At 55.6% G+C, this 16,077-nt stretch overlaps 1 protein-coding gene across 1 annotated transcript; it reads right to left on the bottom strand.

Annotated features, from left to right (window-relative positions):
• Window positions 1-1,412: 1,412 nt before the first annotated feature.
• Window positions 1,413-15,271, bottom strand: STIP1 (stress induced phosphoprotein 1). Its single transcript, XM_023654283.2, has 14 exons — window positions 13,913-15,271; window positions 10,628-10,837; window positions 10,040-10,181; window positions 9,754-9,895; window positions 8,620-8,788; window positions 7,481-7,607; window positions 7,286-7,388; window positions 6,896-7,016; window positions 5,781-5,877; window positions 5,517-5,641; window positions 2,971-3,007; window positions 2,651-2,754; window positions 2,295-2,467; window positions 1,413-1,895 (listed from the first exon to the last, which is right to left on the bottom strand). The coding sequence occupies exons 1-14, from the start codon at window positions 13,919-13,921 to the stop codon at window positions 1,823-1,825; spliced, it is 1,632 nt and encodes a 543-aa protein (XP_023510051.1). The 5' UTR covers window positions 13,922-15,271; the 3' UTR covers window positions 1,413-1,822.
• Between the last annotated feature and the right edge of the window lie 806 nt (window positions 15,272-16,077).

Raw genomic sequence — 16,077 nt, 5'->3', positions numbered from 1 at the left:
AGGGGGCCTCGGGACCTCCCAGGGGAACGCAGGCTTATGCAAAGTCAAGGCGGCAGGAAGTGCAGCCAGCTGCTGGCCTCAGCGGCTTCCTAGCCCAGAAAGCGGCACTCCGGGAGCAAATGAGGAAGTTTTATTCCTGCCCCAGAAGCCGCCCAGGCCCAGACAGGGATCTAGACAGTTGACTGCCACCATGGACAAGTGTGGTCACACACCACACAATGATTCGGTTGACGACAGACTGCACACTATGGTGGCCCCAGATCAGCATCACGCAGCCGAGGTGTACGGCACTCACGACGCAGTCACCTAACGACCATCTCAGAACGCAGGCCCGGCTTTAAGCCACACGTGACTGTGATACAAACCTCCTCCTTTAAGCTCGGGTGACAGCAGGAACTCTTTATTTTTAATTTGGTTATTTATTTAAAAGAAAAATTTTTTTTTTTGAGAAAGATTAGCCCTGAGCTAACATCTGCCAATCCTCCTCTTTTTGCTGAGGAAGACTGGCCCTGAGCTAACACCTGTGCCTATCTTCCTCTACTTTCTACGTGGGACACCTACCACAGCATGGCTTCTTGATAATCAGTGTGCAGGTCTGCACCTGGGATCCGAACACGCAAACCCTGGGCCACCGAGGCGAACATGTGAAATTACCGCTGTACCACGAGGCCGGCCCAGGGAGTTCTTTAAAAACTGAAACGAAGGGCTGGCCCGGTGGCACAGTGGTTAAATTCACACATTCCACTTACGCAGCCCGGGGTTCACCAGTTCGGATCCCAGGTGCGGACATGGCACTGCTTGTCAAGCCATGCTGTGGCAGGCGTCCCACATATAAAGTAGAGGAAGTTGGGCATGGATGTTAGCTCAGGGCCAGTCTTCCTCAGCAAAAAAGAAGAGGACTGGCAGATATTAGCTCTGGGCTAACCTTCCTCAAAAAAGAAAAGTATTAAAGAAACAAAAATAGCCAACTGAAACTAACGTTTAGCAGCTGACAGTAGACCTCGTCTCTCTGAGGTAGGAAGCATTGTCTTGTGAGGGGAACAGTTTCTGGCTCGGGGTGGGAGCCAGCGCTTTCCGGATCTAGCTGGTTGTGTTGAGACTGAATGTGGAGAAGTGACCGCTGGGAGCACTGTTTCTCCAACCCTCTGCAGTCAGGGCCGCTCCGCGCCCGGAGCCTCCAGGCTCCTCCACTGTCCGTGGAGCAACAGCACCACCTGGTGGTCGCCTGGACAGAGCGGTGGACGCAGGCCCAGCTCCATGATAGAAAGGAAGGGAAAACAGAAGTCGGCCTCTGGCTGCTGTCTAGTCAAGCCACTCACACCTCCCCAACACAGGCGCAGGCGGCGACCCCTGCAAGACAGCCCACTTTAAAGTCTTTTGGCAAAACAAAACGACTCCAGGACATAGCAACGTAGAACCACGCCCGACTGGCTTGTTTTATTGGAGAAGGGGACGTGGAGTTAACACCGTGAAGACAGCTGGGACCTGAGGTTGGAAGAACACCCCCAACACACACATGCCCACTGCCCCAAATAAAAAATAACCAACTATGGGAGAGCAGCCGAGACAGCGCCTGGGGCGGGGAAGGACCCGGAACCGGAACGAGGGCAGCAGGAGACCATGCGTGTGCTGGGAGGGCCCGAGGCGGCGCTGCGCCAGGAGCTGTGCACGAGTCTCTGGCTTGGACGTGAGGAGCCCCGTCTCAACACCGAGGGCGGGCGCTCGCCTTCCCCTGCTCTCCCCTCTGCTCCGTGCTGCCTGCCACGGTCCCAGCTCCTCTTTCCACACCAGGGCGAAGGGAAGGGGGATGACGAGCAAGTCATCACCGAATTGCGATCAGACCCACATCCATCAGCTTCTGGATCTTCTGCGCTATTACAGGATTCTTTAAGTGTCTGTGAAGAAGAGGCAAAGACACTCGAAATGAGACTTAACCCGAACACAGCCTGACCTGCTCTGAGAACAGGCCCCCACGCAAACCCCTGCACAGCGCCGACGGGAGGCGGCTGAGGAGTCCCCGCGCCGACGGCCATGGGTGGGGCCTGACCCGTCCACCGAGCAGCAGGCCCAGACACGGCTTCAAGCCGACACCTTTCCCCCAGCAAAACTGGCCTTCCCAAGTGACCACCGACGCCACCCTGACACACGGATGGAGCCCCTTCACCCACCGACTGCCCACCTGGAAGTTCTCAGTAAGAACGATGACAAGGTCCCACCCAGACCGACCGCAGCCCGCCCGCGTTCCGTATTCGTTCCCTTCTCTCCTTCAAGGCTGTCTCCCCAGCTCAACTCACTCGCTCAGGGCCTGCGGGTCCTTCTGCATCTGTTCCAGGATGAGCCGCATGGCCGGGTCACTCATTATCTGCTGCACCTCGGGGTCGGCCATGGCCCGCCGCTTCACGTCTTCGGGGCTGTCGTGCCGGTTGTACTGGGCCATCATGCAGCGCTGGTACCCGTCTGCAGCCTCCTACATTCCGGCAAAGCCAAAGGGGAGGCGTCAGCACTACCAGGCTCCCTGCTCCAGCAGGCCCCACACGGCAAGGGGATGGAGGAGGGAAGAGACTGACGTAGAAACAGCTGAGAGGGAAGACAGTGAACGAGGACCCACAGGGAAACGGAGGCAGGGGAAGGCCAGGCCACAGCAGCCCACCTTACAGCTGGAGTCCAGCTCTAGCGCCTTCTGGTAGACATCCATGGCTTTCGTGTAGTCCTTCATCGCTTCCAGGGCAGCGGCTTTCCGTGTGTAACCCTTGACTGCAGAGGGAAACGGAGAGCGGAGCTGTCACCCAAAACGCAGCTCCAAAGGCCGCTCCTTCCACCTCTTCGCCTGAACGCCAACATCCCTCATGCCCCCGATGCTAGCTCCTAAACGCTACGGGCCCCAAAGACACACAAGCAAACGACACGCCATCCTCTCCAATTTTTTGGCCAGAGTCAAGCAGAGGGGACAGGCGGCGGAAAGGCACTTACTGAAGGTCGGCTCTAGCTGGATACACTCCTCACAGTCCTAGGAAGGAGAGGCAGAAAAGAATCAGGCTCCTCCCTCTCGACGAACTACTCATCATTCGGAACTCCAAATCTTTTTTTTTTTTTTTTAATTTTTTTCTTTTTCTCCCCAAACTCCCCAGTACATAGTTGCATATTTTTAGTTGCAGGTCCTTCTAGTTGTGGCATGTGGGACGCCTCCTCACATGGCCTGACGGCGGTGCCATGTCTGCGACCAGGATTTGAACTGGCAAAACCCTGGGCCACCGAAGCGGAGTGCGCAAACTTCATCACTGGGCCGCGGGGCTGGCCCCGGAACTTCGAATCTTAACTCTTCACCCAGAGCCACTACAGAAAGGTCTACTTGTGCCTCCAGAGCTTCTGTCAACCCCCGCCCGAGTCACTCAACAGCAGGCCCAGCAAAAGGAGGGCCAACGAGCAAGGGAAGCAAAACCACGAGCAATGACAAATCCAGATCACAGCGTAACCCCGCCGCCGCCAAGAGGCCCGAACTCTTCACAAGGTGAGGTTACGAAAAACCCCAAAAGGGAAAACTTTTACTTTGGGAAACCGAAGAGGACACAACAACCAGATGAAATGTATGGGCCTTGACACTGACAGCCTTAACACATATTTTTGGGGGCCAGCCCCTGGCCAAGCAGTTAAGTTCACGCGCTCCGCTTTGGCGGCCCAGGGTTTTGCTGGTTCGGATCCTGGGTGCAGACATGACACCGCTCATCAAGCCATGCTGAGTTGGCGTCCCACATGCCACAACCAGAGAACCTACAACTGGAATATACAGCTATGTACTGGGGGGCTTTGGGGAGGAGAAGAAAAAAAAAAAAAAGACTGGCAACAGATGTTAGCTGAGGTGCCAATCTTTGAAAAAGAACCCAAAAATGTATTTTTGGACAAGTAGGCAATCACTATAGACACACAGCAGGCGGCATACGGCCTGCGCCGGGCCATTATTAGGTGCCAATAACACTGTAGCTGGCTGGAAAGAACCATTGCAGGAGACGCAAGCAAGAGAATATTGAGGTCAAGTGGCAAAATGTACACGATTTCCTTCCACAAATGGTTCAGCAAAAGTGTGTCAAAACTCACTGTTGAATGGAGAGAGAGAACACACAGGTCTTGTGTAGTTTCGTTTGAAATATATTCAAAAGACAAAACTCTGGGGAAAATGACGCTACACAGTGTTGTGTGCACACCTGGCAGAACTCAACTCTGCCCCGCGGCCCTGGAGCAGCGGCGGCTCCACTGCCCTCCGCCCGACGCGCACGAGCGGACAGCGCGGCTCCGCCTCACAGGCCACGGACCATGCTCCCCGTCGCTCTGCAGATGAAACTGCTTCTGACACTACACTTACTGTCCTACCAGCAGCAGTGACGTCTCTAGACCAGACAGACCCAGAACACAGTGGCATCAACCCAAAAAACCATGATGGACTCAGGTGCTGGTGTCTCTAGAAACATCACATTTTGTCACCTTGCCACAAGATGGCCGAGGTTTGTCTCCTAGAGAACTGTCAAAAAATCGCCCATAGAGGCAGAGCGGCTCGTGGTCAAGAGAGCAATGGGGAGCAACTCGTGCAGAGGGTCGGCCAGCCTACCTGACCACACGGACGAAACTAAGAAGAGCAGCCCTGCCCAGCTGAGCTCAACATCCAGGTGCGGGAGGACGGCCACGCTACTGCGCAAGGCAGTCTGGCGGTTCCCGCAGAGAGATTACACACAGAACCACGCTAAGACCCAGCATCCACTGCTGGACGGAACACCCAAAAGAACGCAAGCTAGAGACGCGAACAGATACCGTACAGCCAGGTTCAGAGCAGCAGGATCCGCAACAGCCAGAAGACGCAAACGACCCAACGTCTACCGAGGGCCGAACAGACAGACAAAAGGTGGAAAATACACACAACGAAGCAGCCCTCAGCCTTACAAGGGAAGGAAACGCTGACACACGCCACAACATGAAGCGGAAGATGTTCTACCAAGTGCAATAAGCCAGACACAAAGAACCAACACTGTACGGTTCCACCTATACGAGGTCCCCAGAGCGGCCAAACTAAGACAGAAAGTAAACGGGGATCGCCAGGGGCTGGGGAGCAGAAATGGGGAGTGTCTAAAGGATGCCGAGTTTCCGTTGGAACGTGAGAAAGTTCTGGAGACGGATGGCAGTGATGGCTGCACAACACCATGAAGGTACCTAATGCCACTGACCTGGACACGTACAATGTTAAAAAGGCAAAACAAACGAACACACACGTGAGGAAGGGCAAGAGGGAGGGAAAGCAGCCAGCCATCAGGGAACCGGGAGAGGATGCACTTTCCCAAATGCCCCCAGCCACTCACGGCCACGGGCAGGGCCGGGCAGACAGCTCCCGAGTCCTGCACGCCTCACTCACGCACCACCACCCTGAGTCTGCAGTCAAGTAAGGACATCGAGCTGACGTTGGAAAAACGGGCAGAGAGACAGCGCACTGTGTCCGCACAGGTCGCGCGACGCTGCCCCGGGCCCAAGCGCACCTTGAGTGCCAGCGGGAACTCCAGGAGCTTGGTGTAGCAGGCCGCCCGATTGCTGTACAACTTGGCGTCTCTGGGGTTCCGTCTGATGGCTTCTGTGTAATGCTTCATGGCCTGGGGATAGTCCCCTGCATAAAGAAAAGACACACTTCTTAGAAACAGCACACAGCCACTTGTCCCCCAGGGCCTATCTCCCTGCAGTCACCCCAGGCCCGCAGGGAACGTCCACACCACGCTCGGCGGAAAGTCCCACCATCTGAAAGCTACCTTTCTGGAAACATTCGTTGCCTTTGTTCTTCTCCTCCAGAGCCAGGTCAGGGTTTATGTAGGCGAGCCGCTCCTGCTCCTTCAGGATTTTCTCTGCCTAAGAAAAAAATCATTCTTGAATAGTCACTTAAACTCTCACAAACATAAACGTCGGGCAAAAAACCTGATCAGGATTTTAATTTTCAGAGATTACTGTTGGCAAGACGTAATTTTCATTTTAAGAATTTTATATTCCTCGTTATCAAGGTACACCACGGAATAGAATAAACGACAATGACACATAGGTTCCTCTGCTGTCCAAAAGCAGAGCGTTCCTATGAAAACTTTCGCAAGCCGAAATGGCGTAAAGCGAAAACGCTATTTTCTTGTTGAAGGGAAAATGCTTTTTGGATTTATTCCGACAACCCAAAGTACGTACAGTCGTATGCTGCATACCGACGGCCCAGCCAAGGACACACTGCGTCTACCACAGTGGTCCCATAAGACTAACGCCACTCCGCCTGGGTGTGCGGCAGACGACACCACGTGGGGGTGTGTAAGTGCACTTGTGACATTCGCACGATGACGAAATCGCCTAACACCGCATTTCTCAGAACGTCTGCCCAGAACTCTGCGGGGCGGTACTGTGCTAACGTAGGTCTTCCATAAAAGAGAAGCGGCAGAACACGAACCTTTGAAAAGCAGGGGATACCCGAACGTCGGGTACAAAGATGCGCCCTATTGAACATGACGCACGTACAGGCAGCACAATCAACTTTCTGATCAAGCTTTTTGTGACAAAAATCGTCCCCGTACATAATGTGAGAAACGGCATAATACACAACACTCTGGTTGCATAGGACAAGAAAAACCTTATGTTACCACGAGAACCATGACACTGTTAGCACACTGACCCTCAACATTAACCTACGTGAGGCTGAAACCTTGGCCCATAAAAAAGGATGGCAAAAAAACTGAGTTATTCCCTACATGCTGTCATCATCAAGGAACAGAGGCAACACCACATAAAATGACCCAGGACGCTACTTAAAAACATCTAAGGTTCATTACTAAATGTTAATGACAATAAAAGAAGTCAGAAGCGAGAACCCACGGCCCGCCCTCTCCCCGCCCACCTGCTGGCACTTCTTGAGCACGTCCGGGGTGCGGTGCTCTGCCAGGGACTTGTTGTAGAAATGGATGGCATCCTTGTACTGCTCCTCTTTGAAGTACGAGTTGCCGATTCGAGCGTAAGCTCTGACAAAGACAGGACAAAGAACTTGCTAGGGGCAGAGCAGACCCAGCTCAGCCCTGCAGAGAAACACCACCTGCCACCAGAAGCCACCCCATGCCGTCACCCAGGCACCGTGGCCGTCCAGCACCCGTGGTCTCTGCTCCTGCAGCCCCCTTCCCAGCCCACCGTCAACAGGGCAGGTCTGAACCAGCACCCCCGTCCCCACGCAGGGAAACTTAGGTCAGACGGAAGCCTCCACTCCACTCCAGGTATTCCAGAAGCCCGAGCGTACTTGGCAATCTGTCTGTAGTCTTCTCGGTTTTCTCGCCCCACTTCAATGGCCTTCTCACAAAGCTCCCGGCATTTACTGTAGTCGCCCTTTTCGAAGTACACGGCTGCCAGGCAGGACGGGTGAGGAGGAAGAGTCAGCCCTGTCGCTGCCCCAGGCCCGCCCGACACCGCACCTGCCCCTCGGGCCACGCCTCACCTGCTTGGTTGGTCAGGTAGGTCATGTTGGTGGGGTCCAGGCCCTTGGCTCTGTCGTAGTGCTTCAAGGCTGTGTCAAAGTCCTTCTTCTTGTAGGCCTCGTTCCCCAGCTCCTTCTCTTTCAGGGCCTAGAAAAGGTGTGGGAGAATGAGCGCGGAGCCCATCGACCCTGGCAGCAGAGCGTGAGGGCCTGTGAGCTGCCACCAGCACTCAAGCGCGTGTGCAGCTGCTGCGTGCACCGACGCGAGCTCTCCACCCACAGGCCTCCTCGCTGACCAGCTACGGACGTGCAACAGTGAAGGACCAGCCGTGAGAAGGGAAAGCTAAGAGCTTCGTCTCCGCTTCCTCTGAAACTCCCCCTTCCCCGCCTCCTCGCCTGGACCGCTGTCAGAAAGCTCAGGGGAAAGGATGGCCCTGCAACGTGAAGCCACTCCAAAGAGGACAGCATAGTTCTGTCCCAGGATTTTCTGGGAGAGGCTGCGGCAAGTCTGGTCTCCGTCAGGTGGCGACCTCGGGGTCTCAGTTGTAGGGAACCACAGCAGAGGGGCTGGGGACGGCACTGGGAGAAGGGGCTGCGTGGCGGCAGGAGTCCTCAGCGTCCTCACCGCCACCCACAATGTCAGGCCCTTTTCCAGCGCTGAGACACGCTCACCAACCAACGCTCACCCCTTCAAAGGTGCTAAATCAGGCGACAACGTGACGGTCTTACTCACAAGGGAATCCACGCCTCCAGCTCTGGAAGACAGTGTCGCTACGTGGACACCTTCCCATTACATGCCACGTCCAACCAGCAAGAGAAGCCTGCGGACTGCCGCAGACAGCACGCGCCCAGCTCCCGGAGGACAGGCTCTCTCCAGGCCTCCTGCCCTGGCCTGTCCAATGCCTCCAGCCGGCTCCACCACAGCGGCCGTGGGGCTACAGAACTGCGGAGTTTCTGAGGTATGTGACTCCTACGGAATCGCTTGTGAAGTGGACCTTTCAGCGTGGTGACCACTCTAATGAATAATAAACTTAGCACATACTAAGCACTCAAAAGATGGCGACAGCCAGCCCCCGTCTAGGGCGGTTCCCACCTGCCAGAGGGAAAGCGACCAGATGGTTCATGAACCTACGGCAGTGAGGAGAGAACACACACGCGACCTGTTTCTTATTCTCTGGAAGATCTTCCTCCATCGGCTCTGGCTTGGTCTCCTTTTTAGGAGGCGGCGGTGGCGGAGGGGTCGCAACTTCCTCCTCCTCATCCATGCTGCCCAGATCGACCCCGAGGAGGACGCTCAGGGTGGTCATGATCCGGGGGTCCTGCAGTTTCCTAGGATTGGTAAGAAGAGAACACCAGCAATTACTCTTCCCTGTAACTGACCTTAAACCCCACTCAGTGCTCGAGCCCAGTGTGCACCCGGAACGCTGGGGACAAAGCTCCTCCCCAGCAGCAGACTGCCTGATTCTGCACCGTGAGTCACAGGCGGGGAGCACTCCACCCTTCCAACACCCATCTAAAACGACGGAACAGGGGCCAGGTTTATTTCTTGAAGCCAGGAGACAACAGACTACTTTGCAGCTCAGAAGAGAGAAATCTCAGAAAACGTGGAAGAGTTACAGGGCCGCTTCATCGTCGCGCCTCAGGAGCCAGGGGGTTCAGGGGCCGCAGACACCAGGACAAGGTTTAGAGAGACAGCTTTACACCTGACCTTCCTCACAACCTCCAGTTTCCACTCCAGTCTACCCACAGAGACAGCGGGGCCTGCGTGCACAGAAAGGACAGGGCTGGCGCGAGACCACAACTGTAGGAGAGAAGGCCGGCCCCTTGGCCAAGGAGTTAAGTCCACGTGCTCCACTTCCGGCGGCCCAGGCTTGCACAGGTTCGGATCCCAAGCACGGACATGGCCCCGCTCATCAGGCCATGCTGAGGTGGCGTCCCAGTCCCACATGCCACAACCAGAGGCGCTCACAGCTAGAACATACAACTATGTACCAGGCGGCTTTGGGAAGAAGAAGAAGAAAAGAAGACTGGCAAGAGATATTAGCTCAGGTGCCACTCTTTGGGAAAAAAAGAATTGTAGGAGAGCAGTGAAGAGGCACGTGAGGGTTAGAATGAACGTTCCAGGTCACTCTGACGGATGCCTCCCCTGACTCTAGAAATACAAACGAACAGCAAACCAAACAACAAACTCCTACTGTTCCTTTGAGAAAAAGCAAGGGCAGAAAGCCTGCAGTCTGAACGAGGGGGGCCGCGCTCGCCCACTTCCAGACGCAGAGCATGCCGCCTCGACTTACGTGCCCAGGTCGGACGGCTTGCTCCGTAGCTGCTCGATCAGCTCCCGGTAGCTGGGATCCGCCAGCAGCGTCCGGGTCCTGGGGTCGCTCTCCAGCTTCTGGTACAGATTGGGCATGTTGAAAGGGTTCATGAATTTCCTCTCTGTTGCGAACAAAGAGAAGCGCGTCACTAGAAAGTGGGTTCATTCGTGTTACTGTGCCCCCACAGCCTACCTGACTGACACATGGGGGGGGCCTCAAATTTAATCTCATTTAAAAAAGACAAGCCCGTGTGCACGGGGCCCACCTGCCAACCGCGCCTCCATGTTCTGCAAGCCCTCCTTCAGCTGAGCATTATTTGCTTCGTGTTTTAAACCCTCTTCATAGGTTCGCTTGGCTTCTTCAAATCGGTTTAGGAATTCAAGAGCTGCTGCTTTTCGAGAATAGCCCTTAAATCAACAAGGACAGACACGGAACAAAATAAAGAACACCTAGACGTAATCCACAAGACGAACTCCAAAGAACTTATTTCATGTTTCGGGAACAAAACAGGTATTCATGCGAAGGCCAAACACAAAACAGGAAGAGGGGCAGGAGGCACGGCCCGGAATGATAACCACAGAAGCCAGCCAGCCAAGACGCACCCCCGCCTTATGAGCAAGCGTCACTTTCCTCTTACTAGTACAAAAAATAAGATGTCTCTCGTATCTGTCGGCGTCTCAGATTCGGCGACATATGCCATTACTCAGAGGACCGTACTCAAACAGGGGGGATGGTGGGTAATAAACTGCCATCGGCAGAGGCAGCCAGCCGGGCAGGAGAGCCCAGTATTGAAGGAGCGGACAGCAAAGGGCGCTCCCGGAAGGCCGCAGAGCCCCAGTCGGCCCCAGCTCACCTTGCCCCAGTCAGGCTTCAGGTCCACGGTCTTGCAGCCGTCCTCGTAGGCCTTCTGGTAGTCCCCTTTCTTGGCGTAGGCGGCCGAGCGGTTGCTGTACAGCACGTGGTTCTGCGGGTCTAACTTAATGGCCTCGGAGTAGCAGCGCAGCGCATCGTCGATGTGGCCGGCGCTCAGGGCTTTGTTGCCCTTCTCCTTCAGCTCGTTCACCTGAGCAGAAAAGCAGCCAATGCAGTTTCCAGAATGTGCTCATTCAGTCCCGGCTTTTCAGGTAATGTTCCTTCCACTAGTTACCAGTAAACAGCTTACTTTACAGATCAGAAGAAAGAAATCAGAGGCTAATTCATTTACATTTTGCACATTTTTGGGAACAGCCAAGGAGAAAAGAAAAGACATTAGAAGCCCACACTTTGCCCTCCACCGGCTCCTGCATGGATTAGTAACAACACCAGCCACTCTTCCAGAAGTCTCCACTTTGAGCTAACGAAGCCGCTCAAGGACATACTCATGAGTTCCTTTCACGGGAAAATGAATTCATCTGCTGTATATTTCCAAAGAGTCCAAACGATCAACTGAACACAGGCCTGGTCACTCCTCGCGGGAGGCAGCCACCAGGACGGAAGGGTCCCAAGTGTGCAGAGACACGCTGACACACGCTCCCGCGCCCGAAAGGCTTTAGGACGGCTTCTCCAGGAGCATCCACACGCTCACCCACGAAGAGAGAAGCATCCACTCCCATTTACAGGTGCGGTGGTATGTCACAACTGGTAGATTACTGCTCTGTTCCTTAGCAGGTAAAGGAAAGCCAGCCCCCAAAACCAGTTTTTAGCATGCTTAAACATTAACATACTACAAAGGGGATGGGGAGGATAAAGAAACACTGTGTGTGATTTCAGCCTCCATGCTCTCAAACATTCAGAATGAAAGAAGCAGGAACACACCAGAGAGTTTAAAAAAGTGAAGCAGGCCTCAGCCATATTACAACAGGGTCCTAATGAAAGGGGTTTCTCATAACCAGGGATGCCCTACAAGAGAGGGAGGGCCCCACTTCATAGGCAAATACACTTCATGAGACCAAGCCATGTCGTTCAAGTTACTGAACTATTCTCTCTCTCATCCACCCATGCCCCAGGACACTGACACCAGACGACACCCTGTGAAGAGAAATGACTTGGGAACTGTGAAGCACCCAAGTTGGGAACCTCCTCCAACAACCAGAGATCTCAGAGACCACCTCTATGACAGAAAAGGCAGGAGGCGGCCGCCAAACTTAGCAGGCAGAGACAAAAATCTTTGAGCCTAGGGGCTGGCCCCGTGGCCAAGTGGTTAAGTTCGCGCGCTCCGCTGCAGGTGGCCCAGTGTTTCGTTGGTTCGAGTGCTGGGCGCGGACATGGCACTGCTCATCAGACCACGCTGAGGCAGCGTCCCACATGCCACAACTAGAAGGACCCACAACGAAGAATACACAACTATGTAATAGGGGGCTCTGGGGAGAAAAAGGGAAAAAAAAAATCTTTAAAAAAAAAAAAAATCTTTGAGCCCAGAAAGCGAAAAGTTTAAAAACTCAGCTAGTACCAAGAGGCAGCTGAGAGCAGCTCGGTGAAGTTCTCGCCTATCCTCCAGAACGTCATTCTCCAAACTGAGTACCGAGCTGCAGCAGGTCAGGAACTCATGCCTGCAGGTGATGACCGGCACTTTAAAACATCAAGCGGAACAGAAAACGCCAGCACGCAGTGCACGTACCAGTAAGCATGGTTTTGGTAAACACGTTATACACTTGTATGCCCAGACTTGGTCCAGTGCAAAAGGTGTATCACTGTGGGACTTATTTGAAAAGTACTTAGTTCAAAAAAACACAACTTTAGACACTTAAATCTGTCAAACTTGAGTATCTCCTGAAACTGAAATATGGATGCTGGAGTTGAAAATGAAAACTTGAGGTAGAGAAGGCCCATGCAGGTGGTAGATTCTAACGCACCTGGAGCAAACGTGTCAGGTCACCTGGAGTAAGATGCCAGGTCGTTTGTACCACCGTCTGGATAAATGCGCAGTTCTGAGTTCAGGCAAACCTTCATTCAGGGTCTACCTGTGCACCCTCTTTTATAATGGGCAGTGTGACTCTCCTCAAAAGTATTTTTTTTTTACTATTTTGAGAACCGTGGGACAAGCCCCTTTCTTAAACTTAACAGAACGTGTTTCTCACCTTAGAAATCTTTTTGTTTATCCTACAACCTATTTAATCCCAAATACAACTTAATTATCACAAGAGTGCAAAACTTTATTAACCAACAAGTTTCTACTCTATGTTTTTTTTTAACTTTGCAAAAAAGTTCCAGAAGTGGCTAAAGGAGCAACCGCTCTACTATAGCAAAAAGTTCTGCTTTATAGATCACGCCCAAAAAACAGAGCCGTTTTCTTGTCCCCACCCCGAGATCAAACCATTCATTACAGCCCAACGACAGCTTCCAACCGAATGAAACCTCTCTAGGCCTTTCACAACCTTCGGGCCGAGGATATAATTAAGCCACTGCGAGTAACCAGCAGCAGCTTCAGACTCGGCCCCCCCAAAAACGCCGAGCGGAGGCAAATAACTTGCTTCTTGCTGCCGATCTGCACACCCTCAATTCCCCGCAGCGACCAATCGACCTTGCAAATGGGGCAGTCCTCAGTCACTCCCCAAACACCCACACGCACGAGACACAAAAATAAAAAGAGGAGCCGCGGGAGAGGCCGCCCCTCTATTCGCGAAACCCCAGCGGAGATGGGATCCGTCCCAAGGACTCCGGCTGCAGCCGCCCTCCTGCATCAGCCACACAGGCCACACGCTCCTCCATCGCGGCCTTACCAGATGCGGGACGGCAGGGTCCCCCGGCCGCCTCCTGGGTCCCCCGCCCCTTCCAGCGTGTCCCCGCATTCCTCCCGGTCAACCGCGGCCCAGTCCGGGGCGGGCCCTCGCCGGCGCTCCCCGATCTCCCAGGGGCGAGTTCCCCGGGGGGACCGCTCCCTCCCAGCTCTCCCGAGGCCCCTCCATCCCTCCCGGCGCCGTCCCCCGCGCAGCCCGCAGCCGCCTCCGGGAGGCCTCGGGGCCCGGCCGCGGCCCTCTCCCCACCCCGGGGCTCCTCGCGGGCCCGGAGCCGACGGGCGCCCCCGCGGCCGGGCCCCGCCAGCCCGCCCACCCGCCGCCACCGCGGCCCCGATCGGGCGCCCGCCCCGCCCTCAGCCGCGGCCCGGCCTCGGCCGCTCCCGCCGCGGCCCCGGGGCCTCGGCCCGCCCCTCCCCCTTCACCTGCTCCATTGCCGGGCACGGAACCCCGTTGAATCGACTCCGTCCGCTCCGCGTTCCCAACCGCACGCGCCGCCTCCTGGAACCTACTAGAAGCTGCCGGGAGCCCCGGATCCCGCCCCTTCCTCGCCTGCTCACTGGTCGCGCTCCCCTTGGGGGCTGTCTCTGCTTCTCTACTATTGGTCTGAAGTCTAGCCTATCATCTTTGCTTCTCTCTCATTGGACCGCGGGGAGTAATCCCCTCTGCCCTGCCTTCCCCGCGCCTCAGGATTGGTCTCTCGCCGACAATCCCCTCCCATCCTACGATTGGAGGGAGGAGCGGACTTCTGCGACAGGGATTGGTCACTCGGTCCGCCAATTATGGCCGAGCTGGCCGCGCCCATTGGTCCTGTTCTTTCTGGAAATTTCCACCTCTCCCATTGGGCTGACGGACCCATGAACGAACCCCCTTCAGATTAAAAAAAATTTCAATTGGGCGGAGAGTTGCCCACACTTGGCTCTGATAGGTTCAAGGGGCTGTCCGTCAAAGGGCGCGTGGGGTTCACCGCTGCGGTGGTTTCTGGGCGTCTGAGGCCCCAGAAGCCTCTGCCGCTCGGGCTCCGGCGGCTGCGGGGACGCTGCCCATGGGTCGCGTCCCCTCGGGTTCTCGCGAGATCGGCCGAGACGACCCGCTGCTCCCTGGGGGCCGAGAGCCGGGGAGGGCTCGGGGGTCCCAGCCGGTGGGGTGACAGTCCTGGTCGTGCGGGGGGCGAGGTTCCTGGCCCGACTCCGGACCCCGCCGGTAGCTTCCGAGTGTCCAGACATTCCGCGTGGCGAGGAGGGCGCCGGGGCTCTGGCTGGACAGACCGGCTCTCCCCGCGGCGGGGCGCCCTCGCTGGTCCCCTCCGTGGAGACGCACACCCTCTCTGAACCTCTCGGGTGACGGACTTGGTGATCCGGGGCCGTGGGAGGGTTCCTATTCATGCAGTAGAGTTTTTAGCGCTTAATGAAAGGGAGCTGCCTCCGATATTGGGATGTAAAGAGATGAAAGAAACAAAGACCTGCGTGAGCGTGGAAGAGACGGGCCTGCGAGATTAAAATGTTGATCCTTCCGCCTGGATCAGTGTGTGGTTCATGGAACAAAGGAGCCGCATGACTGGGGGCTGGAGAGGCTTGGGTGACCGTCTCGGGTCCTGCATTGTCCTGGTTCTTGCCTGTCCCTGGGTCATGCCATCCCTTCCCGGAGGCTAAGGGCCCTCTCTCTCCCAGGAGCTTGTCTCCACGGCCGCCTCTTCCACCCCAGCTGTCTCTGATCCGCTCTTGACTCTGCCCCAGAGTCACTGGATCCAGATGCCTGGTAACCCCCTCCCTCGCTTAAAACCTGGAGGCTGTAGATTGGGGCTCAGGGCCTGTCTAATCTGGCGGCCTGCCCTTCCAACCCCTCCTTTCCCGGTCCCACCTTCAGGGCCAAACTCCAGCCACAGCGACACCTCTGCTCCTCGGCCCCGGCGGGCTCCCTGCCCGCTGTGCCCTGGGCTGGCATCCCCCTTCCACCAGCTCTTCCAGGCTTAGATGAGCTGTCAGGGGTCGTTGGCCACCTACCCCCAGCAAGCACACTCATTTCTGTCCTCCTGTTACTTCTTGTCACAGCACAGTAGGCGACACTTATGTTCCATCACGAGCTAAACCAGTGGCTTTCGTATCAGCGCCACGTTCGGGAGGTTGACATGGGCCTGGTCTCTTTATCCTGGTGTTCCAGGTGCATCGTGCAGTGTCTGGCACAGCGGGCATCTGTTCATCTGCCAAATGTTACTGGATACCCTAGGACGTGTCAGGAGTTATTGTGGGCCCTGGGGAAATGCAGTGCGGTAAACAGACAAAACCCCCGTGCGCGTGGACCCCATCCTCGTGAGGCTGACAAACTAAAAAAAGTTTCTATGGTATGTCTGCTTAAGTGCAGTGGAGAAAAAGAAAGCAGGGGGGAGGTTAAAGGAGCATCGGGCGAGGGGGGCCAGGGCAGACCTCAGTGAGAAGTTAATATTCGAGGAAAATCCTGAGCGAGTGAGATTTTGGAAAATCTGGGGAAGAACCTTGCAGAGGGAACAGCCAATGCAAAGGCCCTGGGGTGGCCAGGATGGCAGGAGCCGAGGGGGAGTGGACAAGCGGGTTGGAGAGGAAGCAGGGCCAGG

Source organism: Equus caballus, chromosome 12, assembly GCF_041296265.1.
Source record: "Equus caballus isolate H_3958 breed thoroughbred chromosome 12, TB-T2T, whole genome shotgun sequence".
Classification (NCBI taxonomy): Eukaryota; Metazoa; Chordata; class Mammalia; order Perissodactyla; family Equidae; genus Equus; species Equus caballus.
The sequence above is the reverse complement of the archived record's forward strand: the minus strand, read 5'-3'. Positions and strand labels throughout refer to the sequence as shown.

What these genes read in the sequence shown, in the direction of transcription:
- STIP1 (XM_023654283.2), bottom strand. An exon ending in TGCTCAAGAAGTGCCAGCAG is followed by an intron (nt 5,878 to 6,895) that starts GTGGGCGGGGAG and finishes TTTTTTTCTTAG; the next exon opens with GCAGAGAAAATCCTGAAGGA. An exon ending in CCAGCTAGAGCCGACCTTCA is followed by an intron (nt 2,755 to 2,970) that starts GTAAGTGCCTTT and finishes TTCCCTCTGCAG; the next exon opens with TCAAGGGTTACACACGGAAA.